Source organism: Mytilinidion resinicola (assembly GCF_010093595.1).
Source record: "Mytilinidion resinicola strain CBS 304.34 unplaced genomic scaffold BDZ99scaffold_12, whole genome shotgun sequence".
Taxonomy (NCBI): domain Eukaryota; kingdom Fungi; phylum Ascomycota; class Dothideomycetes; order Mytilinidiales; family Mytilinidiaceae; genus Mytilinidion; species Mytilinidion resinicola.
In genome coordinates this window covers 716,240-742,628 of record NW_022985448.1, presented here as the reverse complement: position 1 = coordinate 742,628, position 26,389 = coordinate 716,240, and the positions used below count along the sequence as shown (strand labels likewise).

Below are 26,389 nucleotides of genomic sequence, written 5' to 3'. Positions count from 1 at the left end.
ATGATGCGCTTCTGAGGGACCCTCAGCTGTTTCGTGTGCGGTTCGTGTTCTCTATGACCGTTGGCTGATTTGGTCCTCCAACCAAGCATATCTGATAGTAGCGTGAATATAGGCTACAGGATTTCTACCATCGTTGCTCTGTGAGCCGTTGTCTTGGCCCCCTCAATTCACTCAACACTCCACACTCTTCTAAGACGATGCTCGGATAGGAAAGAATAAGCGAACTGTCGCGTCGCGTCACAGGCCTTTGACCACTGCAACTTCAACTCATCACGACCACACGCGCTGCGCCGACGCGACTTTTGATTATACGTTCAAGATGCCTCGCACCATGTCTGCTGCGGAGTATCAAGAGTTGGGAAAGCGGTACTATAAACATAAGGAGTACCAGAAGGCGGTGGATGCTTTCACAGAAGCCATCGAATTGATGATCATCCCTACAGTCGCCATGCTTAACAACCGCGCAGCCAGCTTTGAGAAGCTGCAGAACTTCAAAATGGCTGCTAAAGATGGCCGCCACATGATCAAACTCGACAAAGGCGACGCTAGAGTAGGTCGGCCTTCGGTTGCCGGAAGAACGAGCTAACCTTCCCGTAGGGATATCTTCGCACTGCAGACATCTTGCAGAAGATGGAAAAGCCTGATTCTGCAGTCGAAATCTACAAGCATGGCCTCAAGAATGTCCTTGTCTCCGATGAGAACTACAAGGTGAGCGCAACGCTTTGCCCCCGCGGGATCTAGACACGAAAGCTAACGACATATCAAGCTGCTTCAAGGGATGCTTGACAAGCTTATTAGACAGCTCTCACCTCCAAAGTCCGTCGATCCGTTCTCGGTTCTGCCCATTGAAATCGTCGAAATGGTCATCGGCTACTTGACTTTCCGAAACATGGTGTTAGTTGTCTGCTCCCGCTCACTACATGAACTCATGCTTACCTTCCTTACTAGAACATGTCTCCGCGTTTCCAAGCAATGGAAACAGTTCCTTATCAACCGACCTCGTCTTTGGACGGATCTGGATCTTTCTCATGCTCGACGCAATGTCTCGGGCTCATTCGTGCGCCACTGCGTCCTCCGGTCTCAACACAAGCTGAAGACCGCAACCATTCATCGATTCAACCACGTCGACTCTCTTCGTAGTCTTGCAACAACATGCAAGGCACTCGAGTCTCTCGACTTTTTGAGTGGGACCCTAGGTGGCGAATCGATTTGCGAAGTAACGATGTGCTCCACGAGCCTGCGACGCCTCATTCTTCGTGATAATACCAACATCTCTCTGGATGCGGTATCCCAAATCCTGCGACACACGCCCAATCTTACTGATGCGGAGTTCCACAACATCGAGAGCACTGGAATGCGAGTTGATTGGAAAGTTGATCTGCCCAACCTGACCACACTAGTGTTGACCTCAGGTCCGGCAAGTGGTAGCCCGTACAGCATTAACTTGAACCTTGTAAGCCCCAGGCATCCAAACTAGAGCAAACACTAACACTGCTCCAGCAAGAACTCTTCACCCGCTCCCCAAAACTAAAGCACCTTACCCTGACTAACTGGCACAAACGGCCCGCCACCGACCCCGACTTCACCGCACTCGAATCCCTCGAGTCCCTCAAGCTCCAAAGATACCCGTTGACTACCTTCCCCCTCCTCCCCCCCTCCCTCCACCTCTACGAACACATCGCCTCAGACTCCAACAACCACTTCACGACCAGCTCCCCCCTGACCGCGCTAAACACCCAAGCCGCCCTCGCGACGTACCTCCCCCACCTGACCGCCCTCGCCCTCTGCAATCTCGGCGCCCTCGACCCGGGCTTCCTCGACGTCCTCCTCCTCAAAGCCGTGAACGACGAGACGGACATCGACTTCGCCACCACTACCTCCCTCACCAGCCTCTCCCTCGCTAACACCACCGTCGCCTCCAAAGACGCCCTCCTCCGCTGCCTATCCAACCCACGCTTCTCAACGCTGCAGGAGCTGGACCTCACCGACTCGCTCGCGGACGACGAGGTGGTGGACTTCGTGTGCGCGACGTTCCCGGAGCTGCGGCGCGTGAACCTGGCGAAGACGCGCATTTCAGGCGCGGGGATCAGGCAGCTGTGCGTCAGGCTGAGCGGGCTGGAGTGGATCGGGGCGGATTTCTGCCAGAGCGTGAGCTCGGTTGATGCGGTGGAGCTGGCGCGGGGGCGGGGGGTGGAGGTCAGTTGGCGGCTGGTGCAGGTGGGCAAGGGGAAAAAGGGGTGGAGGGATCGCTATCTGTAGGGCAGCTGGGGTCTTTGGAGCTGTAGGTGATGGGGCTGCCTCTGGCGCCGGTTTGGATCTGGTTGTGGTGTACTTCTCAAGATGGCGTTGATGCGAGCTAAGTGGTATCCTGTCTACTAGCACTCGACAGGAAAAGTGATCAGGAATAGTTCATATGTCGTCAGCACCTGCATGAACGAGCGCGTGTGCCACTTCGTAGCCACCGTCTGTAGTCCCTCAACCCGCTGCCCCAAGCTTGTACGTACAAAAGACGGACCCTTAGCTTTGAAACCCCCGGTAAACTTGCTGGGCCACCGGCCTCGTCAGAGTGAACACATGTGCGCACACCGCTCCACCACCGCATGAGATGTTTCAATACCCCACCTCGGATCTGCAAAACACAAAAAGCACTCGTTTCGAACACTCGGAATGTTACTGGGGCACCTTAGACGGTGCTGTCTCAGCGTGTCGGATATCTCGTATTCCCATTCTAATCCTCGACGAGCTGCGTCGTCCTATGAAACCCGTCCAAGCCATCCACCCAGCCATGCCAATGCGAGCCGATAGGAAGAGAAAAGCTTAGAAAGGTACCTATTACATGCTCATGCCCACCGCATCCATCTCGTCCCTTCGTCCTCTGCCTACGCGACACCGCGAGCTCGCAATCCCTCATGATCCACCAAGCAAATGCTCAATCGCGCCTTGCACGCTGCCCCCGCTCCGCCGCAACGCCTGCACATTCCGCTCGAACTCGTAGAACCCCATGTCGTTCAGCTGCCTCAGCTGGGCCTCGTAGACCTCCTCGGGCGGCCGAGTGTCGGCGGGCGGTGGCGGCGACGCCGCTCCCCCGAACGCTGGGAAGCCTGCTGGGAAGCTTCCTCCCGGACCGAACAGGTTCGCGAAAGGGTTCGCGGCGGCATCGCCAGTAGCGGGGGGCGCAGCGCCGGCTCCTCCGCCCATTCCTCCGAACATTTGCATGGCGGCGCGCATCATGTCGGGGTTCTGCATCATCTGCTGCGTCATTTGGGCCAACGGGTTCTGCTCCCCGGGTTGGGCGGCGTTGCCGAAGAGGTTCGCGAAGGGGCTAGGGGGTTGGGTCGAGGGTGTTGGGTTTGCGGGTGTGCCCTGGCCTGCGGAGGCTGTGGCCGGGGGCGATGTGGCGGGCGTGGTGTTGGAGTTGGGGTTTGGTGCGAAAGGATTAGCAGCGCCAGGTGCGAAGAGTGAAGCGAAGGGGTTGGTTTGGCCTCCTGCACCGCCGCCGAACATGGCCAAGGGATTTAGAGCTGGCTGGGTAGGGTTAGTAGTGTTGGCGCCTGTTCCGCCCGCCTGTGGTGTGGTATCAGTGACGCCGGGTGCTGGAAAGTCACCGCCTCCTCTATTCATCTGTTGTTGCTGCATTTGTAGCTGCATGCGCATCATCTCTGGGCTGAACATCATGCGACGCATTTCTGGGTTCCGTAGGGCTTGCTGTATCGCGGGGTTGTCGCGGAGCATGGGGTGATTGGTGAGCATGTTCTGGATCGCGGGATTCTCCATGGCCTCGTTAATTTGTTGAAGGAAGTTTGGGTCGTCCATCATCCTGAGCATCTGAGAGGGGTCTGGAGGTCCCATCTATAAGCAGTCAGTCAGTGTTGTCCAAGAAGGTGGTGGGGACTGACTCCTCCATCTGGGCCGAACGTGTCAGCGCCTGGGAGACCGTGGAAGCCCGCATATCGCGCTCCTGTCAAGCCCGCGAGGGGATCGTGGCCGGTTCCTGTGGCGAGATTTGTAGGTACTTGAGGCGCGGCTGGGGTGTTGTTTGTGGTGCTCGAGCCGTGACTAGCGGGATTCTGGCGGGCGTTGCTGGCGGCGCCCTTGACGAGATGGACGGTGTGCCCGTCCTTGATCTTGACGCTGGCTAGTGTGTCGTGGTCCTTGAGCACGCGGCCGGAGTATATCAGACGCTGGCGTTCGACGGGCAGATCGGCGTAGTCTGCACCCGACAGCTTCGTCTTGATGTCCGCAACGGTGATGGCCGCGGGGACGGTGAGAACATATTTGGCGTCGCTCGAAGACTTGACGCTGAAGGTGACCTGCGGCTCTTCCGCAGAAGCTGCTGCGGCGTCGTCGGCCATGAGGGCGATAGTGGTGGAGGACGCGGCGGGGTCGGAGAGGTCAGGCTACCTATGTAGAGGCTGGCCAGGTGTGGGGCGGTCAAGGGGACTGTGGTTATGGCCAAAATGGATGCAGGAAGCAGCCAGAATCGTGGTCGACGTGTTCCTCTTTGGGGATGTTGCTGCGTGTTCTCTTTGGCGTATCGTAGTCAATGGAAGTCGACCGAATGACGGAGCCAGAAACGACAGCACCTGCGCCACCGCGAGTCTTTCAGCCACCGCGAGGAGGAACAGCTCGACCGACTCGCGGGAGTGTCTCGAGCGAACGAGCCGAGCTGCTTTGGCCGAGGCATCTTCCACTATCGCGTTGCTTGAACAATATGGCCGCTGTCTGTCGTAGCTGCCCGCACGCCTGTAGCCACGAACACCCCCAGCTTCCACCGTAGAAGAATTGCTTTCCTCTCATCTTCTCTCATCATCTTCCAAGTGCTTGTAATCTGGACCTGCTCGCAAGATGCGCGCCATTCAAGTCACTGAATATGTCAAGGTGCTCTCAACACCATAAATCCCTGCGCACTATTCACTGACAACCACAGGGCCCTGAAGAGCTCAAGATCAGCACCCTGCCCGGCCCCGTCCCCAAGCCCAACGAGTACGTCATTGCCATTCATGCCGCCGCTACAAATTTCTTCGATCTCCTCCAGATCCGCGGAAAGTACCAAAACCAGCCGCCTTTTCCCTGGATATCAGGCTCTGAGTTCTCCGGTGTGGTCATAAAAGCGCCCTCGTCCCTCCCCGGCGGCCGGACACCCAAGTTTAAGGTTGGGGACAAGGTGTTTGGGGCTAGTCAAGGCGGTTATGCCACCCAGGTCGCCGCACCTGAAGACCGTCTACGACCAATGCCCAAGGGCTGGAGCTTCTTCGACGCCGCGGGCGTCTTTGTGACCGGCCCTACTAGCTATGCTGGGCTGGTCACGCGGGCAGGCATTAAGAAGGGTCAGAGCTACCGATTCCGTTCTATGCGAAGTATAACTAACAGACTCTCAGGAGATTGGGTTCTTGTTCATGCTGCTGCTGGAGGCGTGGGACTCGCTGCAGTGCAGATTGCGAAGGCATTTGGCGCTACTGTTATTGCAACCGCAGGTTCCCAACATAAGCTTGATGTAGCGCGATCGTTTGGCGCAGACCATGCGATCGACTACCGCCAAAGCGACTGGCCTGAGAAGGTCAAGAAGCTGACGCCTAAGGGTCGCGGTGTAGATATTGTCTACGATCCTGTCGGGCTAATTGCCCAATCGATGAAGTGTATAGCCTGGAACGGCCGACTCCTCGTTATTGGATTTGCCGCTGGAGATATTGAGAAGATGGCCACCAACAGAATTCTGCTCAAGAATGTGAGCGTCGTAGGGTTGCATTGGGGCGCATACTCGATAAATGAGCCAGAGGCGATAGAAAAGGTGTGGGAGGGGCTATACGAGTTGATGGAGTCAGGAAAATACAAAGGGACTTGCTTCACAGACAAGGAGTACGTAGGACTAGAGAGTGTTCCAGCAGCTCTGCAGGCGCTGGGTGGGCGGGAGAGTTGGGGCAAGGTGGTGGTGAAGATACCTCAGGAGGGGCAGAGTAAGATCTAGAAGAGACTGCCAGTGTCACCGTTTTGTACTTTCTTACTAGATATGTTGCATCGTCTCAGATCTATCTACACCATTCTATAGCTGTCTTTAGTGCCGTGACGAACTTTTAGGAATCTAGAGCAGATTCACCCTTCTAGTCGAAATATCTGCCGCTATGGAGTAGTCTATGGCCTTCCATCTGGTCGATAGTTCTAGTATTATGCCAAAGCACTCTAGATAGCTTGAGACAAGAACGCGTAGGGGGGCTGCACTATTGCGTAGCTGCAATCTGAGAAGTGAGGGTTGATCACGTGAGTGATGTCAAAGACTGCACCGAGCTGGCCCCTGCTTTGGCTTTGTTAGTAACCCGTCGACCTCAAGGGCTCAAGGCGCTGCTCTCCTCCACCCGCCACCGCGCCGCCGTCGCATCACCTCACGAGCGCACCACTCTCGACACTTGCTTGGCCGAGCAATCTAAACTGACATTCTGCTTGCAGCGCCCCAGGTGATTTCGCTCGTCCGCCACTGGCTGCGCAGCGCCGAGCGCCGCGCGCCGTCCTCGAAGCCGACTGCCTCACTCGCACTGCCAGATCTCTTCCCAACGCCATCGCCAACATGGCTTACGACGCCAACGGATATGAGGATGATGAGTACTTGGGGGAGGAGGAAGATTCCGATGTGATAACGGCCGAGGACTGCTGGACCGTTATATCCTCTTTCTTCGAGCAAAAGGGTCTCGTTTCGCAGCAGCTGGACTCATACGACGAATTCACGCGCAACACCATTCAGGATATCGTGAAGGAGAACGGCCATGTCATACTGGATCAGAATGCGCCCTACAGCGAAGACGATGATCCCATCATCAAGCGGCGATATGAGATACACTTTGGCAAAGTTTCCTTGGCGCGGCCGACGCATACCGAAGGGGATGGTGTTACTATGCCCATGACTCCACACGAGGCCCGTTTGCGGAATCTCACCTATTCCGGGGCTTTGATGGCCAATATCCAGCACAAGAAGATGGTTGCCAGGGAACGACCCATCGCGGCTAATCCCAGCGGGGACGACATGGACGTCGACAACAACGCATCTGGTGGCACGGAATTATATTGGGAAGAAGAGGACCCCAGCGACCAGCCACTCGACCTCGACGATGATGCAAATCGCGTTTTCATCGGCAAGCTACCCGTCATGTTGCGCTCAGAGATGTGCCATTTGAGAAGCCAGTCGGACGAGAAGCTGTACCAGGAAAAGGAGTGTCCATACGATCAAGGAGGATACTTCATCATCAACGGTTCGGAGAAGGTGTTGATTGCTCAAGAGCGAAGTGCCGCGAATATCGTCCAGGTGTTCCGAAAGAAGCAAGGCCCCATTCCCTGGACGGCTGAAATCCGCAGCGCGGTTGAGAAAGGATCTCGTCTTATCTCTACCTTCAACATCAAGTGGGCAGAGAACTCAATGATCGTCAAGCGACAGCCCGGTCCCTACGCCTACGCGACTCTTCCATACATCAAAGCAGAGGTCCCGATTTCTGTTGTTTTCCGCGCGCTAGGCGTTGTGTCTGACGAAGAGATACTGAATCACATTGTCTACGACAGGAATGACACCCAAATGCTCGAGCTGCTCAAGCCCAGCATAGAGGAAGGCGCCATGATACAAGATCGGGAGACTGCCTTGGATTGGATCGCGAAGCGTGGCGCCTCTACCGGTACTCGGGACAAGCGTCTAAAGTACGCGCGAGACATTATGCAGCGAGAATTTCTGCCACATATTTCTCAAAAGGAAGGCCAGGACACGAGGAAAGCCTTCTTTCTTGGTTACATGATTCACCGTCTGCTCCAGTGCGTTCTTGGTCGGCGTGATGAAGACGATCGGGACCATTTCGGAAAGAAGCGTTTGGATCTCGCAGGTCCACTCATTGCCAATCTTTTCCGGCAACTATTCCTTCGACTGACCAAGGATATCTACAAGTACCTCCAGAAATGCGTTGAACACGGCCAGGAGTTCAGCATTGCACTAGCGGTCAAAGCCAGCATCATCACAAATGGGCTCAAGTACTCCCTAGCGACTGGTAATTGGGGCGATCAGAAAAAGGCTGCGTCGTCCAAAGCTGGTGTTTCACAGGTTCTTAACCGTTACACGTATGCGTCGACATTATCTCATTTACGACGGACCAACACACCGGTTGGCCGTGATGGGAAGCTCGCAAAACCGCGCCAATTACACAACACCCACTGGGGATTGGTGTGTCCGGCAGAAACTCCGGAAGGACAGGCCTGTGGGTTGGTGAAAAACCTCTCACTGATGTGCTACGTCTCCGTGGGTAGCGAGAGCACGCCGATTACAGACTTCATGACTCAACGCAACATGGAGCTGCTCGAGGAATACGATCCCACCGTAAACCCAAACGCAACTAAAATCTTCGTTAATGGGGTGTGGGTCGGTGTTCATACACAGCCATCTCAGCTCGTAAACGTCGTACAAGAACTACGGAGAAGTGGTGTCCTTTCATACGAAATGAGTCTTGTTCGAGACATCCGCGATCGGGAGTTCAAGATCTTCACCGATGCGGGCCGAGTTATGCGCCCTCTGTTCGTTGTTGAGAACAGTCCGAGAAAACCCAATCGCGGAATGTTGGTGTTGAACAAATCCCATGTCGAAAAGCTCCACGACGACAAGCTTGTAGACACTAGAGGCATGAGCGACGAAGAGAAGGCTGAAGTTACGTTCGGCTGGAGAGGCCTCCTGCACAGTGGTGTAGTCGAGTATTTAGATGCCGAAGAGGAAGAGGCTGCGATGATTATCATGACCCCCGAGGATCTGGACGAGCATCGTCAAGCAAGCCAGGGAATATTCGAGGGCGATGATGATGGTGCAGATGGGTTCAGGCGCATCAAGCCGAAACCAAATGCAATGGTGAAAACATATACGCATTGCGAGATTCACCCAAGTATGATTCTCGGTATTTGCGCTAGTATTATTCCATTCCCAGATCACAATCAGTCTCCTCGTAACACATACCAGTCCGCCATGGGCAAACAGGCTATGGGAGTTGCGATTACGAATTACGCTCTACGTATGGAGACTATGATGAACGTACTCTACTATCCTCAGAAACCGCTGGCTACAACACGGTCCATGGAGTATCTCAGATTCCGAGAGCTTCCTGCTGGTCAAAACGCAATTGTGGCTATTGCCTGCTATTCCGGTTACAACCAGGAAGATTCCGTCATCATGAATCAAAGCAGTATCGACAGAGGTCTATTCAGGAGTCTGTTCTATCGGTCATACACAGAACAGGAGAAACGCATTGGTGTCAACGTTCTCGAGCAGTTCGAGAAGCCGACTCGTAGTGACACGCTCCGCATGAAGGGTGGGACCTACGACAAGCTTGACGACGATGGTGTCGTTGCACCCGGAGTTCGCGTGTCGGGAGACGATGTGATCATTGGGAAGACAGCTCCTATTCCTCCAGACGCCAACGAGTTAGGCCAGAAGACCGTCATGCACACAAAGCGTGATGTGTCTACACCGCTTCGACACACCGAAAACGGCATCATCGATCAGGTGTTGTTCACTACCAATACTGAGGGTCTCCGGTTTGTCAAAGTGCGCACGCGTACGACAAAGATTCCACAGATCGGTGATAAATTTGCTTCACGTCACGGTCAGAAGGGTACTATTGGTATCACGTACCGCCAAGAAGACATGCCATTCACTCGCGAGGGGCTCACTCCAGACATCATCATCAACCCACACGCCATTCCTTCTCGAATGACGATTGCCCATTTGATCGAGTGTCTGCTGTCAAAGGTTGGTTCGCTCCGTGGTGCCGAAGGAGACGCTACTCCTTTCACCGACGTCACGGTTCAGAGCGTCTCCGACATTCTCCGCAAGCACGGTTACCATAGTCGTGGCTTTGAGGTTATGTATCAGGGCCATACTGGCAAAAAGATGGTCGCTCAGGTTTTCCTTGGTCCCACCTATTACCAGCGTCTGCGCCATATGGTCGACGACAAAATCCACGCGCGTGCTAGAGGACCCCTCCAGATTCTAACCCGACAGCCCGTCGAGGGTCGTGCCAGAGACGGTGGCCTGCGTTTCGGAGAGATGGAACGTGATTGCATGATTTCTCATGGCGCAGCGGCCTTCTTGAAGGAGAGGCTGTTCGAGGTCTCGGATGCATATCGCGTGCATATCTGTGATATCTGCGGGCTAATGAGTCCGATTGCGTACGATGACCCATTTCCTGGACTGCTTGACGTCTTAGATATCACTCGTCTCAAGGAAAAATATGTGCTAACTATACTCGATAGTCAAATCAAAAAAGGCCAATACGAGTGCCGCCCCTGCCACAACAAGACCAAGATCTCCCAGGTCCAGATTCCGTACGCTGCGAAGCTGCTGTTCCAGGAACTGGCAAGTATGAACATCGCCGCGCGCATGTTTACCACCCGCACTGGCATCAGCGTGAGAGATTGAGAGCGGAACACGCGTTACCAGGTACCTATAAAAAACAGAAAACAATAACAGACAACGGCGAATTGGAAGGCTTTCTTGGCTTTAGATGCGGGTTCCCTTGCGATTCCTTTAGCCTTTACCTTTCAGCATACTGCCTTGGCGTCGGTGGCTTTCCAGGTTTGGACTTGGGACGGGGCCAAAATTGCCAAAATTGGGCTGGGTAGTAAGCGTGGAATTGCGCATATTGAATTGAGCTGCCGAATTGTACCATAGAATTGCGAGGAATAGCGAAATCACTTCACAAAAGAGAAAAAGTTCGCTCGTATCTGATGAGGACGTATGAGGAGGACATTGAGTATACACTCATCTGCCGCTGCTTAAAGTCCCTCGGTGGTCTGCTCTCTTTATAACCTTCACCGTCTGGAACAATCTGAAAGACTGCACAGCTAACTCAGACTGCGGCTAACAGATAGGTACAGAGAAGCACGTGCTTGACGGATTGAGGACGAGGAATGGTGCTTTAGGTGGTATACTTGGACTACTCCACACAGCAGCGTGGCGCGAGCAAGAGTGAAACTCGAGCAGCAGGATCTCAGTGAGCACAAACTTATAACCTAGTGCTGTAGTTTGCAGGCGGTACTGCATACTTTTTGCCGTACATCTAGAATCAGACCTCGAGTTCACGAGGGGGTTTCATTGTAAGCTTGGGCGCACTTAGAATCAATGCTTTTCCATAGCCTAGAGTTGCTCGAATAGAGAATCTGTATTCGAGATGTCAATTTTTGAATTTTTCGATAGTACCGTACAAATACAGGACAGGCGACGCGGCCCTGAGAAGCCAGAAGATCGCTTCTCGAGCCGTGATGCCCGGAAGGGTAGCCCAAAGCCTAGCTAGTCCGCGAAGAATGGCTTGTGGCGCGATGCTGGCCTACCGTCGGTCACGGTCATATCGCCGACCGACATCCCTATAGCGCTCACGGCTTCGATCTCGCCTCCGATGATCGGTGCGGTAACGATCCCTACTTCGACTTCGACTTCGACTTCGCTCCCTACGCTTTTCTGAATACTTGTTGTCTTGGCCTCGCCGGTCGCTCCTTTTCGGACTGCGGCTTCTTGACGGCCGCCATCGATCCTCATACTCATGACTCCTTTCCTTCCGCTTCCGCGAGCTCTCGAAGTCTTTGCTCGCTTCTTCTCGCCTCGCTGCAGCCTCTCTGTCTATTACAAGGCCGTACTTGTTTTCCCGCTCGCGCTCGCGCAGTCTCTCCGCGCCATCGTCAACCCGGTACTGCCTCTTCCTCTCCAAGCCCTCAATGCCACCAAATCCACCGCCCTGTTTCTTCCGCTTTGCATTCGTCGCATCGCGCCACGAATCAGACAAGCGACTCACGCTCTGCGAGAAGTCAACGTGGATGCGGTGATCATCAATCAAGACACCATCCATCTTGAAATACGCGTTCTCACAGTCCTTCTTTTCCTCAAACTCAACGAAAGCATACTGTAGGCTGTCGCCGGTGCGTTTGTCCCTGATGACCTCACAAGATAGAATCTTGCCAAAGCGCGAGAAGATGAGTTCGAGGTCCTCGTCTTGCGTCACGGGGTTAAGCTTGCAGACGAAGAGGACGTTTTCCGGGGGCTTGACTTCAGCGAAGGGCAGGTCGCCCATCATTTCCAAAGTGAGGGCCTGCGCGCGGGCTTCGCGCTCGCGCCGGAGCGCTTCCATGACTTCTTGGTCCTCATTCTCGGCAAGTTCTTCGTCGTCGGCGATGCGGACGGTAGCGAGTTGGGCGGGCGTGGGTACAGGACTCGCATCTGGTGCGACCAGGCCTGGTGGATCGGGGAAGGGATCGTCCAGAACCACGGTGTGCCGGATGCGGATGTCCTTGAGCGGGCGGCCTGTCTCGTCCACGAACGCTGTGTTGATCTTCTCCAGTGCGTCAAAGCCTTCGACGACGGTGCCGAATATGGCAGCTTTGCCATCGAGGTAGTCCAGATTATCTCCTAGCGTAACGATGAACTGGCTGCCGGCGAGGCGCTCGTCGGGGTCGTTGGGGGCGGGGGCGGTCGCAAGGCTGACGGTGCCGCGCTCGACGTGCTTCAGCTTGGGGTGGAACTCTGGCTTGAATGTCTTCTTCGCGGGGTCGTTGGGGGATAGCAAGCCCCATATGGAGGAGCCGCCATCGCTGTCTTTGGAGCCGGGGCCGATGGGGTCGCCCGTTTGGAAGGAGAAGTTCGGCTGCACGCTATATACAGGCGAGAAATTGTAGTATTTGATTTTACAAAGCTTGAGGAAGCTGGAGGGGTGGGAGATGCAGTGTCAGTCTCTGTTCTGTAGGCTCAGTCTTGCGCTGGAAGTGGGAGGAAACAGTTGGCAACGCGCAGAGGGGACTCACTTTTCGCAACACCGTGGGGATTCGGCGACGAGCAGGTCAATGACGATGTCGCCCACAGACGTCTCGAGTAGCACCGACATTGCGTCTCTGTAGGGGTGTGCGCGCTGAGTAGCAAGGTGGTGAGGGTAGCGGAAGGCTGCTGCGGTTGACGTTCGTTTCACGTGGAAGACGGCCACTCTTTAGGCTAGCTCATGCTTAGTCATGAATGTTCTTTACCCGTAAAGATACCTCATCGCACGTCTCCTTCTGCCCATCCAGGTACCGCAACATATTCCCCGCTCACGATGAAGCTGCTCACCATGGAGCTTTTGCAGTTGTCACACTCCACCTGTGCTTTTGCCATGAAACCTGCTAGCTAATGATACGAAGGCAATGGGCACCTTCACCCATATCTCTGGATCCTACTCCGCCTCACGTACCATCGTCCCCAGCACAACCTCGTCCTCCCACACTGTCGCTCCTTGTGCGCGCTGAGTACCAGTACATCTGACGGCGGACTAACCCAAGCTCAACAGCAAACACAATGCCGCGCTAGATCGAGCGTGACACGCCGGCAACTGGGAGCGAAGCCGATTTGACGTGCACACAGAGGACGACGGAGGACGACCACGCTGTGTCTGTGTCTGGAGAGAGCACCTGGATGGCGGCCAACAACCACACGGCTTGCTGCTCACGTTCCGTGGCCTCTCAGGGCTCGGGAGGGCGCGTGCGGGCTATCATTGTGCAATTGGGCCTCCTCCTCCGGATAGCTGCAGCACAGCATCCACAACCTCCTGCAGACTAGCCCGCGAACCATGGATGAAGACATTGCCCAGCCACTGACTGTCGTTGATACCGTTACCCTACCTAGCTAGGAACGGACCGCTCCAGTCTCCCGAGCAGGCTCTCCTCCGCTCGGGCCTATCTCCGTACCATCACGAGCTGTCAACATCCCGAAAGCCAGAACCGGCCCACGTCTCATCACCAAATGGCTGTTCTTCTCTTTCCGCTTGCTTCTTCTGTCTTTTTATTAGCCTTGACGTCTAGATACGGATCGTGCATGTCCCAATTCAGCATATGTTGGGATGTCGATTTGTCTCTTTTGTCCGACCTTCTGCAGTCCTTTAGTGGCTTGCTTCGCCCGCCTCCGAATCTGCATCGTCCATGCAGCCCCTTGTTTCACGGGGCTCATGCACATTACCCAAAGCTGCACTGACATTGGCTTGTTGCACTTTAGACGATATGATAACATCTGAGGGATCTCTCTCTGTCTCTGACTTCTGTCTTCCTTCCCGTGCAGAATGGTTGTTCAACCGCCCACTGTGTATGTGCCCCAAATAGCTTTTGCAACGTCTCATTCTGGAGTTCTCTGCGTGGACCGCTTGAGCTCCAACGCACACCCCGGCAAACCCCCAGTGGGCTTCATCCCAAGAGCTCGTCACCAAAGAGTTGTTGTGAGACATCACCATCGAGGGCCTCCACCTGGATACCCTAGCTTGTTTGCCAGCGCCTCTTTGTTTTCCTTGTTCGTTTTGAACTCCTGCTTCTTTTAACTTTGGACCAAGCTTCATCGCGTCCCTGCTTCTGCAGCCGAAGAAAGAGCCGTCAGTGCCATTCTCAGCTGAGACCGCTCCACTATCCTTGGCGATAAGGAGTGACTTAAGATCACGTGTCGGCCAGTCCGGGGATGGCCATCTCATGACGCCTCAGACGGTGACACTGTAACGGGCTGGGTCCTCTCCAGGCGCTCTGTTTGCGCCGCCGTTGCCGCCCCACTCTGGTGCATTGCTGTCATCTTCTACTGGCGAAGAGCACTGGATGATTTGACAAATCTTCTGCAACGGGGGTAGCCGCTGCTGGGTCTGCTTTAGCAAGACGCGGGCTACCCCGAAGTGCACCGACCCGCAGTCAAGACGTAGCGTACCGCTCTGTCGTCGACGTAACGCCCCTCAATCGTGGGAACCAGTGTCTGATCTGAGGACAGCTCTGGCCTCGCTCGCAACGATTAACCGACCACCCACCGCCGCCATATCGGATGCACGAACGCAGGGTCAACCGCGGACCTCGTCCATTCATAGCCACTATAATTGATCTCGATGCTGAGATGCCCATATCTGCTGTGGCATTCTACAGGTCCTAGAGCGTACCTAGAATACTCTCTGCTTGGTATGCGGCTGTGGCAATCCTCACACCTGTTTGTCGTGGCCCCGCCTCACCGTGTCAACTTGCATCCTTTGAGCTAGCTATTTCACAGTTTGATAGTGCGCTTCGAGTTGCTCTTCCTCTCTCCGCTTCCACGTTGGCCAAGGTGTCTCCCACTAAAGAACGGCACAGTATTCCACCGTTCCATGCTGCGCCCACGCAGTAGTCTCTACGCGCGGCGCAATTCATTCAGACCAAGAGGAATTTCGGTGCGCGCTGATCTCTCCTCGACGTTTGCTACACTGCATCGTGATTAGACAACAACAGCCACCCAAAGATGCAGACTCTGGATGCGAGCACTCAACACGTGCAACTACTCCTTCTAACGACCAAACAGGGATTCGTGGTGCCACGCGCAGAGAGCAAACGCACAAACTGACGAATAGCAAGCACGACCAAGATTGAAGGCGACTTTGTGGGGGTCGCATGCGGAGTGGAATGCTACCAGCTCCGCGGCGCCAGACCACTGTGCCTTGCTGTCTAGCTATTTGTCTTTTCCTATCCAAATTTGCACTGTCTCGCGCCACATGTTTCGTCTGTTTCCTGTCTCAACGGGGGCGACCTTGTCTCGGGTGCTTCGCCGCAGAGGGCGCTGGGTTCCTCGGCCGGCTCTTGAACGGGGAGACGGGCTGTGCACATGACTGACGACGTACCGATGGGGCTTCTGTACCTGGGTTACACATTATCGCACTTCGGAGGGCCAGAAGACCGTTCGAGATTGCCTTGTTCGTCCGCGCGTGCTGCCCCAGGATTGGTACACACGGCACCACTGCAGCCAGCCGCCACTAGAGTGATAGCCATTCGACTGTTTCGTCTGCAAACTACTTTATGGGCTATTGACCCTTCTCCCAAGACATCGAGATTCCTCAGGAACAGCCAGCGCGCTTCACAGAAAGACGACTCAGGCTTCACTTTCGCCACGTAGTTGAGCGCACCTACTAGCAATCACACCCGGAATCTTCACCGCCGCCGTCTCCCGTGCATGTGTATAAATTTTACAAGCCCAGATCGATGCAGGCTCAGTCTGCCGCTCCAGTCTTCGAGGGTGTTGCGAGTGCGAAGAAGCTCTGGATCAAAACCCCCACAATCCTGTCCGGCCACTGTGGTGGCCTGTCTTTGCTCGTTGTCGAAATCTCGAGTCGAATCGAACCAGGGCGCACGCTGTCATTGACTGCAAGCAAACCTACGTGTGCTTCTGTTCGACCGTACCTGCAGTTCGCATACCCCTCTGTCCTTGTTCATACTTCAACTCAATTAACATTGCCCAAGCCCACACTACCAGCGCCATGAACGACTACGATTCCGTCCCGCGTTACCCCGACTACGCCATTCACCGATACGGGATTTCTTCTGGCGACCGCAATGCTCCGTGTTTCGTGTCTAACTCCACACGCCTTGATTTCCGTGGCTGTCCGATCACTTCTCGACATCGCGGTACTTCGATCAGGGATCTGGAAGGAGAGCAGGGCAGTGGACAACCCAGACGCCGCATCGCTGTAGCAGTAAGTGAAAACTACTCTCAGTGGCTGTTGTCTCAATCATAACCAGAAGTTACCCATTATTGATTTATTATCAGTGCGCGCGCTGTAGGAAGCGCAAGATTCGTTGCAGTGGCGATCCTGGGAATGGATTGGGATGCGAAAACTGCAGGGGCGCTGGTGCTGATATCACGCAGTGCCAATTCAACCGAGTTCGTCCCCTCATGATTCCAGTATGAAAAAGTTTAGCCATCTAACCCGGCGAGCAGGTTGGCTCTGGAGATGCATTCAGCGTCATGAATTTGGCCGGTAACATCCCTACCCAATTTAGCAGCACCATACCAACTGGAAATTCCCATCAGAATGGGATGATCCCAATATACTCAGCCCCCCCTCCAACGTACCACCAAGCCTACCCCACCAGCCAGTATCCCTCCGGCAATACAAAGTCGGCATACTCGCAGCCGTGGTCATCAATCCCTTTCGCTGATGACTCCCCAGTAGAGTCTTATGGCCTTACGAACAGTGCCAGTCTGATGGGACCAGAGTCTATGAGCTCTGTATATACCGCACCGGAGAGTAGCCTCCGATGGAGCCAAATGTCCCAGAAGTCAATGCCCAATGGCACCGGCGTATATCTCGATCAAGACACCCCCGCAACTACCTATGCGACCAATGGTGTGCCATATCTCACGACCATGATACGACCAGCAGTTACCACTGAGCCGTTTTCGCCATTGAACATGACATCGCTCAACTCGACTCTTCCGGTCGCACTGACTGACCGACAGTTACCTATTCCGCAGGCAACTCGGTCTCTGCCAACGGCAGTCGTAGACCAGAATCACACACGAGCATTCCCAGCTGCTCAAGGTCCCATTACTACCACCGTGAGCTCAAATGGTAGTTACACGAAAGCTGCTATGCCTTGGTCTACCGAAGGCAGTATAGCCAGAGGTCGCCCAAGCTCAATCACGAGCTCTTCCTCAGGTGACATCATCTCACCAACCCCGTCCAAACCATACATGGCCGCTGCATCCGCTCCGGAGCCCGTTCTAGGTTATCATGTTGCGGACGCAAACAGCCCTGAGCCATCTCCTACCAGCACCGCGCCTTCTATGTCCTACAGCAGCACTTCTTCCTCAGATTCGACCATGCCAGCGACATCTTTAAGCACAGGCTACTCGCTTATGCGCCAACAGACCCTTCCCGTCTGTACATCTAGCGAAATGGCTCTCTCTCGCCAGGATTCTTGCCCCAACCTATACTCTTTTAGTGTGGAGCAATCATCTAGGCACAATTCTTCAGGGGAGGTCACCGCGACCGAGGGGACACTCGTGAACGGACAACGATACGCGCCGCTCTCTCAGCCTCAGCATGCAACCAGCATGGAATCTTTACGACGTGACTCGTTTGAGCACCGCACAAGTCTGACCCACCGTGCTTCGGTTTCAGGTGTCGGTCATATTTACCAAGCAGGATAGCTTTCGCTCACTATCATTCATTTCAGTCTTCTTTGCTCCGCATCTTCAGAACTGTTCGCCTAACGACAGACCTCATGCTTGTGTTTGTCATGACGGAGCTCAAGTCCCATATTTCAGTCCTCCACGCACTAGGTACTCAACCTTACAAACTAATTCGAATTAACGGCTTCTCTCACGACCTCTTTCGGCGTATTCTTTTCGGTGGTACAATCATGTGGCGTCTATGGGGTTTAAAGAGGTGGAGGCTCAAAGCTATTGGTATTCAAGAGGCGTCTGGGAGGATACATCTTATCAGCGCGGTTCGCAAGGCAGGCGAGAAGCATCGACACTATCATGCTAGCGTCCCATGATAACGTGATCGATGCTACTAATAACATGCCCGATACATCGCCGCGGCAAGAAAATGGAGCTAGCGTTGCATTGCAAAGCGCAAAGAATCTTCGAGGGATCTTTGGGAGGGGAAAGGAGAGGGTATAAAGGAACCGGACGGAGACCTTCCTTCATCGGCAGCGCGCCCGGATTTTACCACCATATGTTACACTGCTGTACTATTCTTACCGCACCCAAAATGCTTGTCTATTCGCATTTTCTTTAACGAATTCTCTTCATGTTTCGGATCCGTCCTGGCGGCTATCTGTATTCTGTAACACGTCAGGGCCACTCCTTTCAATGCCATTGTGCAGGGATCTTCTTTGGTCTCTGTCGCCTCCCCTTGTAGGCAGTTTACGCCATGCCCAACGTAGCGTGTACTTATACTAGGCGGTTCAAGTGTAGATGTATATCAATGGTGTTGCTTTTCGCGACAACAACAACACACTTGACTCGAGCAAGATGACGAGTGACATGATCCTAACATGCAACTAAGGGATGGGAAGGGGTGAAATACCAGGACTTTCACTCTCTCCCCTTCCGGCATCACGCGACTTCTGCCACTCACATCTGAGAAACTCTAGACTTCGTAAATATCATGCAGTAGGCTTCGAACCGACTCATCAAAGTTGAGAAACCACGTCTTCGTGATCGAGCTGTTTTCTGGCTGCCAAAATTCTGACTAAACTGCAAGCCCAGAAAACGCCGTCAAGATCCGCATCATCGATGTATTATCTGCACTTCCCCAAACCCCTTCACTCTCTCCAAAACATCCTTCTCATTCATCCTCAGCTCCGTGCAGATCTCATCAAAGCTATGCAGCCCATCCAAATACCGCGCAAGCGGCAACTCGCGACTAACATCCGACCCATACGCCACACCCTCCCCCTCATGCGGCTTCACCAGCACCTCCCTTCTCCTCTCCTCCTCGAACCCCGCCACGCCCGACGACGTCGCAATCGCATACTTGTGCACGCGGTACAGAAACCCCTTGATGACGCCAAACGTGATGAACCGCCGCACATCCACACACGTCAGCAGCTCAAAGTTCTCCAGCACCCAGTTGCGCAGTGTGAGCCCCTGCTTCAGGCTCGTGTACAGCTTCACTAGATGCTCCTTGGGGACGCGATAGCGGTCCGCGTCCACCGCCGCCGCCTCGTTCCCGCCGTCCTCGGCGAGCACGTTGCGCGCAGCGAGCGTCTTGCGCTCGTGCCGCGCGCCGTGAGCGAGGCTGATGTGCGGGATGCGCACGTAGCGCGCGCACTCCTCCTGCAGGCTCTGGTCGGTGATGAAGTCGTAAATCTCGGCGGTGGGGGCGTAGATGGCGTTGAAGTGGAAGATGTCGAGGAGGATGACGCAGCCGTAGTAGACGAGGTGCTGGACGGCTTTGCGGGTCAGGCTGAGATCGGTGTCGGCGAGCTGGGAGAGGTGGGAGACGGAGCGCGTGCCGTCGATGTAGGGGAGGATGCGGGTGAGGGTGAGGTCGGAGGAGATGGTGGTGGAGGAGAAGGAGGAGAGGTCGATGGTTAGGAGCGGGACGTGCCAGGCGAATATGGGGGCGGGCGGGAGGTGCGTGGGGAAGAGTTTGAGGTTTATGGTGTTCGAGTCGTCTATTCAGGAGCAGTTGGTTAGATGGGAGCGTTCTTGATGTAGGATTCATTGGAGTAGTACCTATTGGTATCATGCACTCGCAATAGTTGTTCAAGTCCTCGAGAATCATCTCGCAGAGTGCATACACCTTTCCTCCGTTTCCAGACGGTTTGGATTTCCATGTGTTGAAATGTGTGTATTCCCGTTCTTCATCGTCGTCTGTCTGACTTTCTGTCTGTCCCTGCTCTTTCCAGCCCAACCCATCGTCCTCATCATCCTCAAACATCCGCGGATCCTCCTCTCGACTCAAGAACCCTCCTTGTTCCTCCAGTGCCCTGAGCAGCCTGCCTAACTTCCTCACCACACTTGCATAGCTTCCCCAATCCGCAGCGTCCTCGTCCAGAACGAGTGCAAAGTTGAAGATAAACTCGTTGCGATTGTACCGTCCCTCGCCCTTGATACAGACAGGGTATCCCACGACGCGGCAGCGGTTCGTGCAAGTTGTGACCAGGCGATCGCAGAACTCTTGCCGTGGGATTATATAGTCAGAGACGGAGGGAAAATGGAAGAGGGGCTGTTTGAGCGCGGAGGGGGACGCAGAGGGCGTGATGGAGCCTTCAGGGACTTGGTGGAGGACGCGTGAGCCTATAATTATATGGAGTCAGTAAGTTTTCTATAGATATGACGCATAGAGAGAGAGAGTCCACCTTTCTCTGGGTGGAAGCGCGTGAAGAAGATAGACTTGATCATTCTGGTGGGCATGGTAGGATCGCGGGTTGCGCCAGTCCTACCCTTTGTACAGTCCAATCACCCATGCCAATGGAAATCCACGTGACTACTCAATATCATGTCACAGATTTTAAGTAGAAGCAGAAGCATCATCTATTCAAACGCTCCTCTATTCTGGTGCAGATAGACATGGCGTATGAGTTGAGGTCGGCTACAAGCCACGCTAAGCACCACTAGTGACCGTAATTTACACGTACCATTAGACAGCATTAGAGACCTTACCAGCAACCCGTAATTATCATATCCCAGAGGCAACCCTCATACATCCTTTCCATGCAGTAAACACCATCCCTTTACTGACCCAACAAGGTATACTTTAACTTTTGCACCTGACTTTCCGTGTTCTGACTAGTCACGTACCGGTATTCAGGTCCGTTGTGAAGGGCGAGATGCACAAGAGGGCCAAGGTGAATTGATTGATAAGCTACAAGGAGCAAATCTACCATCAGACGTCTGCTGGATCCATATATCGCTCCGTTTCTGGTCCACGGGTAGCCACGTAGTCCACAGCTCACAAGCCTCACGCGTCAACACAAGCTGCGGAGTCCCGTGAAATATTCATGGAGCCCCGTGAAACTCGCTTCTTTCTTTATAATGCTCGGCGATGAAGACTCTCCGAAAAGCATCGGATGATATCTCTCTCTTGTCAACTTCAAAAGTATAATAAGATCAAGGATACCCGCTTTCCTCCAGAAAAATCATCAAACTCGAAAAACTTCCCTCGGAAAAGCCAACAGTCACAAAACCCATATCCAAGACTTCTGCCTCTAAACAACCCAAAACATGTCCAAAATCCTTGCCATCTTTGGCGCTACCGGCCAACAAGGCGGTTCAGTTTTGAACTATGTGCTGAACGACCCAGAGCTCTCCCAAAAGTACAAGATCCGCGCCATCACCCGCGATGTCAACTCGGAGAAGGCCAAGCAGCTCAAGGAGAAGGTCGACGTCGTCCAGGGCGACGTATCCAGCCGAGCCTCCCTCGAGACAGCTCTGACCGGCGTGCACACCGTCTTCGCCATGACAACACCCTTCATCGGCCCCGACGCCTTGGAGAAAGAGTTCAACAACGGCAAGACGATTGCCGACGTCGCCGTTGAGAAAGGAGTCCAGTATTTCATCTTCAGCACTCTGCCGTCAGTCCGCGACATCTCTAGTGGCAAATACACCGCAGTCACCCCCTTCGACGCCAAGGCAGAGATCGAGAAGTACATTCGAGGCCTTCCTATCAAGAGTGCCTTCTACTGCCCTGGCTCGTTCATGGAGAATTTCGCGTTCCAGGCCTTCTTGGCTCCAAAAGAGGCTCCCGATGGCACCTGGGTTATGTCCCGACCCAACTCTCCCAAGACTACGATGCCCTTGATCGACGCTGTCGGGAACTCAGGCAACTTCGTTGGCGCCATCCTCGCCGAGCCCGACAAGTACGAAGGCAAGAGGTTCTGCGCCGCCACTAGACTGTACACCTTGGAGGAAATAGTCGCCGTCTTGTCCAAGGCCACAGGAAAGACTATCGTCTACAAGCAGATCCCCGTTGAGGACTTCAAGAAGACCATACCGTTCATGGCTGACGTTTTCGCTGAAGGGTTTCAAGCCCAAGAGCAGTGGGGCTACTTCGGCCCAGGCGAGAAGGAGTTGGTAGCTTGGGCTGCTGAGAACGCCCGAGGCAGACTCACCCCGTTCGAAGAGTACTTCGAGACACATCCTATTCAGTTCACATGAACGAGCACTATGGGGCCCACGACTGCGAGGATGAGTTGACCTGGTGGTGATCACTTGTTGAAACATCCGATAGGTATACATAGCACTTTTCATCACGGACTAGCCGTAAAGACGAATACCCAAACCATCATCCAACCACATCCTTCCAAAAGTTTCATGTCCCATCCAGCCCAGGCACGCCCATACCCATACCCATACCCATACCCAACCCCATATTCTGCTCTCCTCCGCTCTGAACACGGTGTCCTCCTTGCACCACAGCAGCCTCCGTCCCAGCCCCTTGCGTACCTCCATGAACCACACTCCCATCCACCCCGACCACATGCGCTGGCGTTGGCACCTGCAACTCCTGCACACTCACTCTCCCTTCAACCACCCCCACCGGTTGTCCTGCCCTCTGGCTCTCCGCCTCCTTCACCCCATCCCCAAACGGCACCGCATCTTCCGCACCTGTCCACCCCATCGTCTTCGCCTCTATTGCCCCCCTGCTATCCGGACTCGTCTGCGCCTCCTCCTGCTCCCACCCACCCGTAAACCCCGTCTTTCTCAGACATCCATGCCTTACACACCGCAGCTCATTGAGGAAGAAGACAAGCGCGACGACCGCACAGGCGGCGAGCGCGGCGCGGGAGGACTTCCGGTTGCGGAGGAAGTTGCTGGGCTGCATCGTAACGTTCTGTGGTGGATATTCTGGGGTGTGATAGGCGCTTCTGTTCCTTTCGGCGCTAGGGCTGGGGCTGGTGTTGTGTGTATTTCTCCAATGAGGGTGTAGAATTCAGAGGGTCCTCTAAACGCGATGGGGAGGTAGAGCGGACGGACGAATCGCAGTCGGCCATGCTTGCCCTGCGTATTAGTAATATACAGAGCTGAAGTCGAGGTAAGGACAGGTGGCGTGCATTCCGCACCTCTCGCGGGGGTTGGCAAGTAAGGGACGTTAATGACCATAGAGTCGGGAACTCCCCCGTCCTATTCAGACAAGATTCAAGAATCAGTGACTCGTATCATGGCTATGCCCCAAGGATGCAAATACTCGAAAAGCCCGCAAGTGACATTTCCCGAAGGATGGAGTGAATGAACTTTCAAATTCAATGGGAGGAAATTAATCTAGTTGTACAGAGTGTGTATCGCCAATTCCCTTTTCAAAGAGGGCCCCTGGAGGACCATATGCCAGAAAACTCCGGCTTCCATGCATAACAAACCGCCAAAAATTTGATTTAAGGAAAGACCCTTGCAAGGATTTTTGATGTACAAGAAACAGGTGGCCCAAGAAGAAGAGAAGAATGCAATATGAAGAATCAGAGCCGATGAAGTCACCTGATCAATCTGAAGTATCGCTCTCGAAAACATGCCACCGAATGATCAAGCTGGCCTATTCTCATTCCATGTGTTCATAAACTCAACCGCGATTTCCTCGGTCCCGAATCTGAAGCACCATGTACCTGGTCTATCGTCGCTCGCTGGAACGGGCACTTTGACGCTCTTCCCTGCGCCGGTCGCGGGAATTCCAGGTAGAATTCGTACATTGACAACAATTCTGCCACCAGGGACTTGACGTTGGAGAAGGCTGACGACTCCAGTCTGCTTGTTCTTCAGGATTCGGACTGGACCCAAACCCTTATTTTCCCAACTACCTCCGGGATTCTTGGAACCTTTGTCGTGCTCCAGGGCCTTCGATTTCTCGCACTCAAATAGAACATCATTCTCCCGCTTTTCGGTTTCAGTGAGATCGGTGAGCTGAACTTGGGCATCGGTGAGCTTGTCCTCATCATTATTCTTTCCGCTGGCGTCTCCCGACTCTTTGCCACTCGCTTCGTCCGCCGAGAATGGGGTTGCTGCACGAGACATGAACGGAGAGTTGAATCCGGAAGGAAGGCCGAACGCTGTGCTGGGTGCGGCGAGGAGTGATTGCGCAGATGCGGCGTTTGGAGGAGCTGGCGTCGATGACGTCAAGCTTCCGAAAAGATTCTTGCCATTTGCCGGGCTGGTGGTCGTGAAATTGAATGTAGCAGGCGCAGTCGATGAGAACTTGATCCGACTATCGCGATTGAAAGTCTGATCGCCGGACAGTGATGCTTTCGGTTGGAACAGAGCCGATGGCGGCGGCGCTGAGCTGCCGAAAAGCGTCGCTTTTGGCGTCTCAGACTCCCCGTTCGCCTTTCCGTCCTCGGGAGTAGAAAGTTCCCTCTCCGGTTGCCCGTCAGGGAGGTAGGTGACTCGATCAAACATGCTCTTGCCTTTCGGTGGGACAGGTGTCTGTGTGCTCTCGATTTGCTTCTCGGCCTGAGGAGTTCGATCTTGGCGCTTGCGCCTTACAGACTCCTCGAACGTGTCCTCCTCGGATTGCTCGTCTATCTCCTTCCGCTTCGTAGAACTCTGTTGAGTAGCAATAGGGGTGGCCCCGTTGGACTCCTGATCATCCGACCCCTCAGTCTCCCCTTCATCTTCATCATCATCGTCGCCAGCAGCGTCAGCTCCTGACTCGCCTCCGGAAAGATGGCCGAAGATGTTCGCGAATGGGGTAGACTGTGCAGCTGGTGTGTCAAAAACTGATGCACCGCCATTCGTCGATGGTGTTGGGCTATTGTTGCGTGAAACAAAAAGACCGTTGCTGGAGGCGGCACTGCTTGGCCTAGCCAAGGAGAATGGAGCCTTTGCTGGGGCTTCAGAATCACTTGAGGCGTTCGAGCCGCTTGGAGTGAATTGGAAGACCGGGGCTTTCGACGATGCCGCCGCCTGCTTAGCGCGTTTCTCGCTCTGCTCTTTCTCCCACTTCTCCTCGAATTCTGCCAACTCTTCCTCATAATCGGAATCATCAGGCTCAGGCAAGTCACGCATAGCCTTCTTCTTCTCCTCCGCCAATATTTCTTCAGCACTCTGAGCATTCTTAGCGAATTGCTGCATGAAGTTAGGAGTTCCCGAGCCTAGCGAGAACTTGGGCATCTGGATCCCGTTGGTAGCAGCGGCCGGAAGGGGCTTCACTGAAAAAGCAGGCGGCGCCGTCGCTGGGGGATTGCCCGTAGAGAACGTAGTGGATGGTTTGAAGGAGGCCGTTGGCGTCTGCGCCGCGTTGGTGGATTTCTGGAAGAGGGAAGTCGACGAACCGGTGTTCGACGTCGCCTCCTTAGAAAAAGAGGCGAAGGAGTTAGACGTGACAGGTTCCTTAGATGCCGAGTTGGAAGCAAAGTTGAAGGAGTTAGAGGCCGGCGCAGGCACTTGGGACGTCGTAAAAGCAGAATTGAAGATGCTGGAACCTGGGTCCTTGGAGACTGGGGTGAAAGAATTTGACGCTGCCTCATTGGAAGGAGAGCTAAAGAGATTGGACACTGGCGCTTTGTTTTGACTATTAAAAGGATTGAACGTTGACTGATTGAAACCACTGGATGTAGACGGTAGAGGAAATTTAGGAGCAGAAGTAGCAAGTTCTGGGCGATTATTGGCCGCTTGACCGGATGGACGTGAAGAATCCGCAGCTGTAGAAACCGACCCTAAGAACGAATTGGATGGAGCAGCAGGCGTGCTCGTAGAGAATGAGTTGGACGGCTGTGTGGAGCTAGGGCGCGGTGACGGGGCAGCAGAGCCACCGTTCAGAATGTCCTCCAGCGACTTGGATGTTTGTGAAACGGACGGCTGGTTAAAGGTGGGACGCGGTGACGACGCAGCAGAGCCGCCATTTAGGACTTCTTCCAGCGACTTAGACGTCTGTGAAACAGTCTTCTGGGGGACAGAGGCCCCTTCCACGTTCTTTGACTTCTTCGCAACAGTGCCTGGATCTTCTTGCTGAGCTTCAGCTTTGGGATCCGCTTTCCGCTTGACGGACGGGTTCATTGGGCCAGAATTAGCTTCATCTATCGCCGTCTTCTTTCTCCTCGCGGTCACTAGGCGTGTGGAGATCTCCTTAGCTACTTCGGCGTACCAATCAGTGTAACGAGTCCAGTTTGCGTAAACACCAGCATGGTTGATGGTATTCTTGAACCCAACGTTCAA

The 26,389-nt window shown here is 54.3% G+C and overlaps 8 protein-coding genes across 8 annotated transcripts; 4 read left to right on the top strand and 4 right to left on the bottom strand.

Annotated features, from left to right (window-relative positions):
* Positions 1 to 331: 331 nt before the first annotated feature.
* Positions 332 to 2,259, top strand: BDZ99DRAFT_445802 (uncharacterized protein; the record flags this gene model as incomplete). Its single annotated transcript, XM_033717942.1, has 5 exons — positions 332 to 550; positions 598 to 708; positions 767 to 894; positions 949 to 1,453; positions 1,501 to 2,259. The coding sequence occupies 5 exons, from the start codon at positions 332 to 334 to the stop codon at positions 2,257 to 2,259; spliced, it is 1,722 nt and encodes a 573-aa protein (XP_033575346.1).
* A 605-nt stretch (positions 2,260 to 2,864) lies between these two features.
* BDZ99DRAFT_54514 (uncharacterized protein) lies at positions 2,865 to 4,447 on the bottom strand. The gene is made up of 2 exons (XM_033726832.1): positions 3,897 to 4,447; positions 2,865 to 3,849 (listed from the first exon to the last, which is right to left on the bottom strand). Exons 1-2 carry the CDS (start codon positions 4,350 to 4,352, stop codon positions 2,908 to 2,910), a joined length of 1,398 nt encoding a protein of 465 aa, XP_033575345.1. The 5' UTR covers positions 4,353 to 4,447; the 3' UTR covers positions 2,865 to 2,907.
* Positions 4,448 to 4,845: 398 nt separating this feature from the next.
* BDZ99DRAFT_477898 (beta and beta-prime subunits of DNA dependent RNA-polymerase) lies at positions 4,846 to 10,426 on the top strand (the record flags this gene model as incomplete). Its single annotated transcript, XM_033722138.1, has 4 exons — positions 4,846 to 4,878; positions 4,928 to 5,954; positions 6,450 to 10,176; positions 10,261 to 10,426. 4 exons carry the CDS (start codon positions 4,846 to 4,848, stop codon positions 10,424 to 10,426), a joined length of 4,953 nt encoding a protein of 1,650 aa, XP_033575344.1.
* Positions 10,427 to 11,202: 776 nt separating this feature from the next.
* BDZ99DRAFT_419438 (cyclophilin-like protein) lies at positions 11,203 to 12,894 on the bottom strand. Its single transcript, XM_033716891.1, has 2 exons — positions 12,799 to 12,894; positions 11,203 to 12,699 (listed from the first exon to the last, which is right to left on the bottom strand). Exons 1-2 carry the CDS (start codon positions 12,876 to 12,878, stop codon positions 11,334 to 11,336), a joined length of 1,446 nt encoding a protein of 481 aa, XP_033575343.1. The 5' UTR covers positions 12,879 to 12,894; the 3' UTR covers positions 11,203 to 11,333.
* Positions 12,895 to 16,208: 3,314 nt separating this feature from the next.
* BDZ99DRAFT_54468 (uncharacterized protein) lies at positions 16,209 to 18,122 on the top strand. The gene is made up of 3 exons (XM_033726820.1): positions 16,209 to 16,481; positions 16,556 to 16,669; positions 16,727 to 18,122. The coding sequence occupies exons 1-3, from the start codon at positions 16,266 to 16,268 to the stop codon at positions 17,939 to 17,941; spliced, it is 1,545 nt and encodes a 514-aa protein (XP_033575342.1). The 5' UTR covers positions 16,209 to 16,265; the 3' UTR covers positions 17,942 to 18,122.
* Positions 18,123 to 18,631: 509 nt separating this feature from the next.
* BDZ99DRAFT_464266 (nitrogen permease regulator 2) lies at positions 18,632 to 20,808 on the bottom strand. The gene is made up of 3 exons (XM_033720270.1): positions 20,608 to 20,808; positions 19,982 to 20,545; positions 18,632 to 19,920 (listed from the first exon to the last, which is right to left on the bottom strand). The coding sequence occupies exons 1-3, from the start codon at positions 20,660 to 20,662 to the stop codon at positions 19,031 to 19,033; spliced, it is 1,509 nt and encodes a 502-aa protein (XP_033575341.1). The 5' UTR covers positions 20,663 to 20,808; the 3' UTR covers positions 18,632 to 19,030.
* Positions 20,809 to 21,057: 249 nt separating this feature from the next.
* BDZ99DRAFT_464265 (NmrA-domain-containing protein) lies at positions 21,058 to 22,531 on the top strand. Its single transcript, XM_033720269.1, has one exon. It carries the CDS (start codon positions 21,473 to 21,475, stop codon positions 22,403 to 22,405), a length of 933 nt encoding a protein of 310 aa, XP_033575340.1. The 5' UTR covers positions 21,058 to 21,472; the 3' UTR covers positions 22,406 to 22,531.
* A 28-nt stretch (positions 22,532 to 22,559) lies between these two features.
* On the bottom strand, positions 22,560 to 23,072 carry BDZ99DRAFT_521930 (uncharacterized protein; the record flags this gene model as incomplete). Its single annotated transcript, XM_033725669.1, has 1 exon — positions 22,560 to 23,072. One exon carries the CDS (start codon positions 23,070 to 23,072, stop codon positions 22,560 to 22,562), a length of 513 nt encoding a protein of 170 aa, XP_033575339.1.
* Between the last annotated feature and the right edge of the window lie 3,317 nt (positions 23,073 to 26,389).

Bases quoted from the DNA above. Each gene is read 5' to 3' on its own strand.
- BDZ99DRAFT_54514 (XM_033726832.1), bottom strand. From the start codon at position 4,352: ATGGCCGACGACGCCGCAGCAGCTTCTGCGGAAGAGCCGCAGGTCACC. The intron at 3,850-3,896 runs GTCAGTCCCCAC...GACTGCTTATAG, and splicing joins CGTTCGGCCCAGATGGAGGA to ATGGGACCTCCAGACCCCTC.
- BDZ99DRAFT_419438 (XM_033716891.1), bottom strand. From the start codon at position 12,878: ATGTCGGTGCTACTCGAGACGTCTGTGGGCGACATCGTCATTGACCTG. The intron at 12,700-12,798 runs GTGAGTCCCCTC...CCACCCCTCCAG, and splicing joins TCCCCACGGTGTTGCGAAAA to CTTCCTCAAGCTTTGTAAAA.
- BDZ99DRAFT_54468 (XM_033726820.1), top strand. From the start codon at position 16,266: ATGAACGACTACGATTCCGTCCCGCGTTACCCCGACTACGCCATTCAC. The intron at 16,482-16,555 runs GTAAGTGAAAAC...ATTTATTATCAG, and splicing joins GACGCCGCATCGCTGTAGCA to TGCGCGCGCTGTAGGAAGCG. The intron at 16,670-16,726 runs GTTCGTCCCCTC...CCCGGCGAGCAG, and splicing joins CGCAGTGCCAATTCAACCGA to GTTGGCTCTGGAGATGCATT.
- BDZ99DRAFT_464266 (XM_033720270.1), bottom strand. From the start codon at position 20,662: ATGCCCACCAGAATGATCAAGTCTATCTTCTTCACGCGCTTCCACCCA. The intron at 20,546-20,607 runs GTGGACTCTCTC...ATATAATTATAG, and splicing joins GCGCTTCCACCCAGAGAAAG to GCTCACGCGTCCTCCACCAA. The intron at 19,921-19,981 runs GTACTACTCCAA...GCTCCTGAATAG, and splicing joins CGAGTGCATGATACCAATAG to ACGACTCGAACACCATAAAC.
- BDZ99DRAFT_464265 (XM_033720269.1), top strand. From the start codon at position 21,473: ATGTCCAAAATCCTTGCCATCTTTGGCGCTACCGGCCAACAAGGCGGT.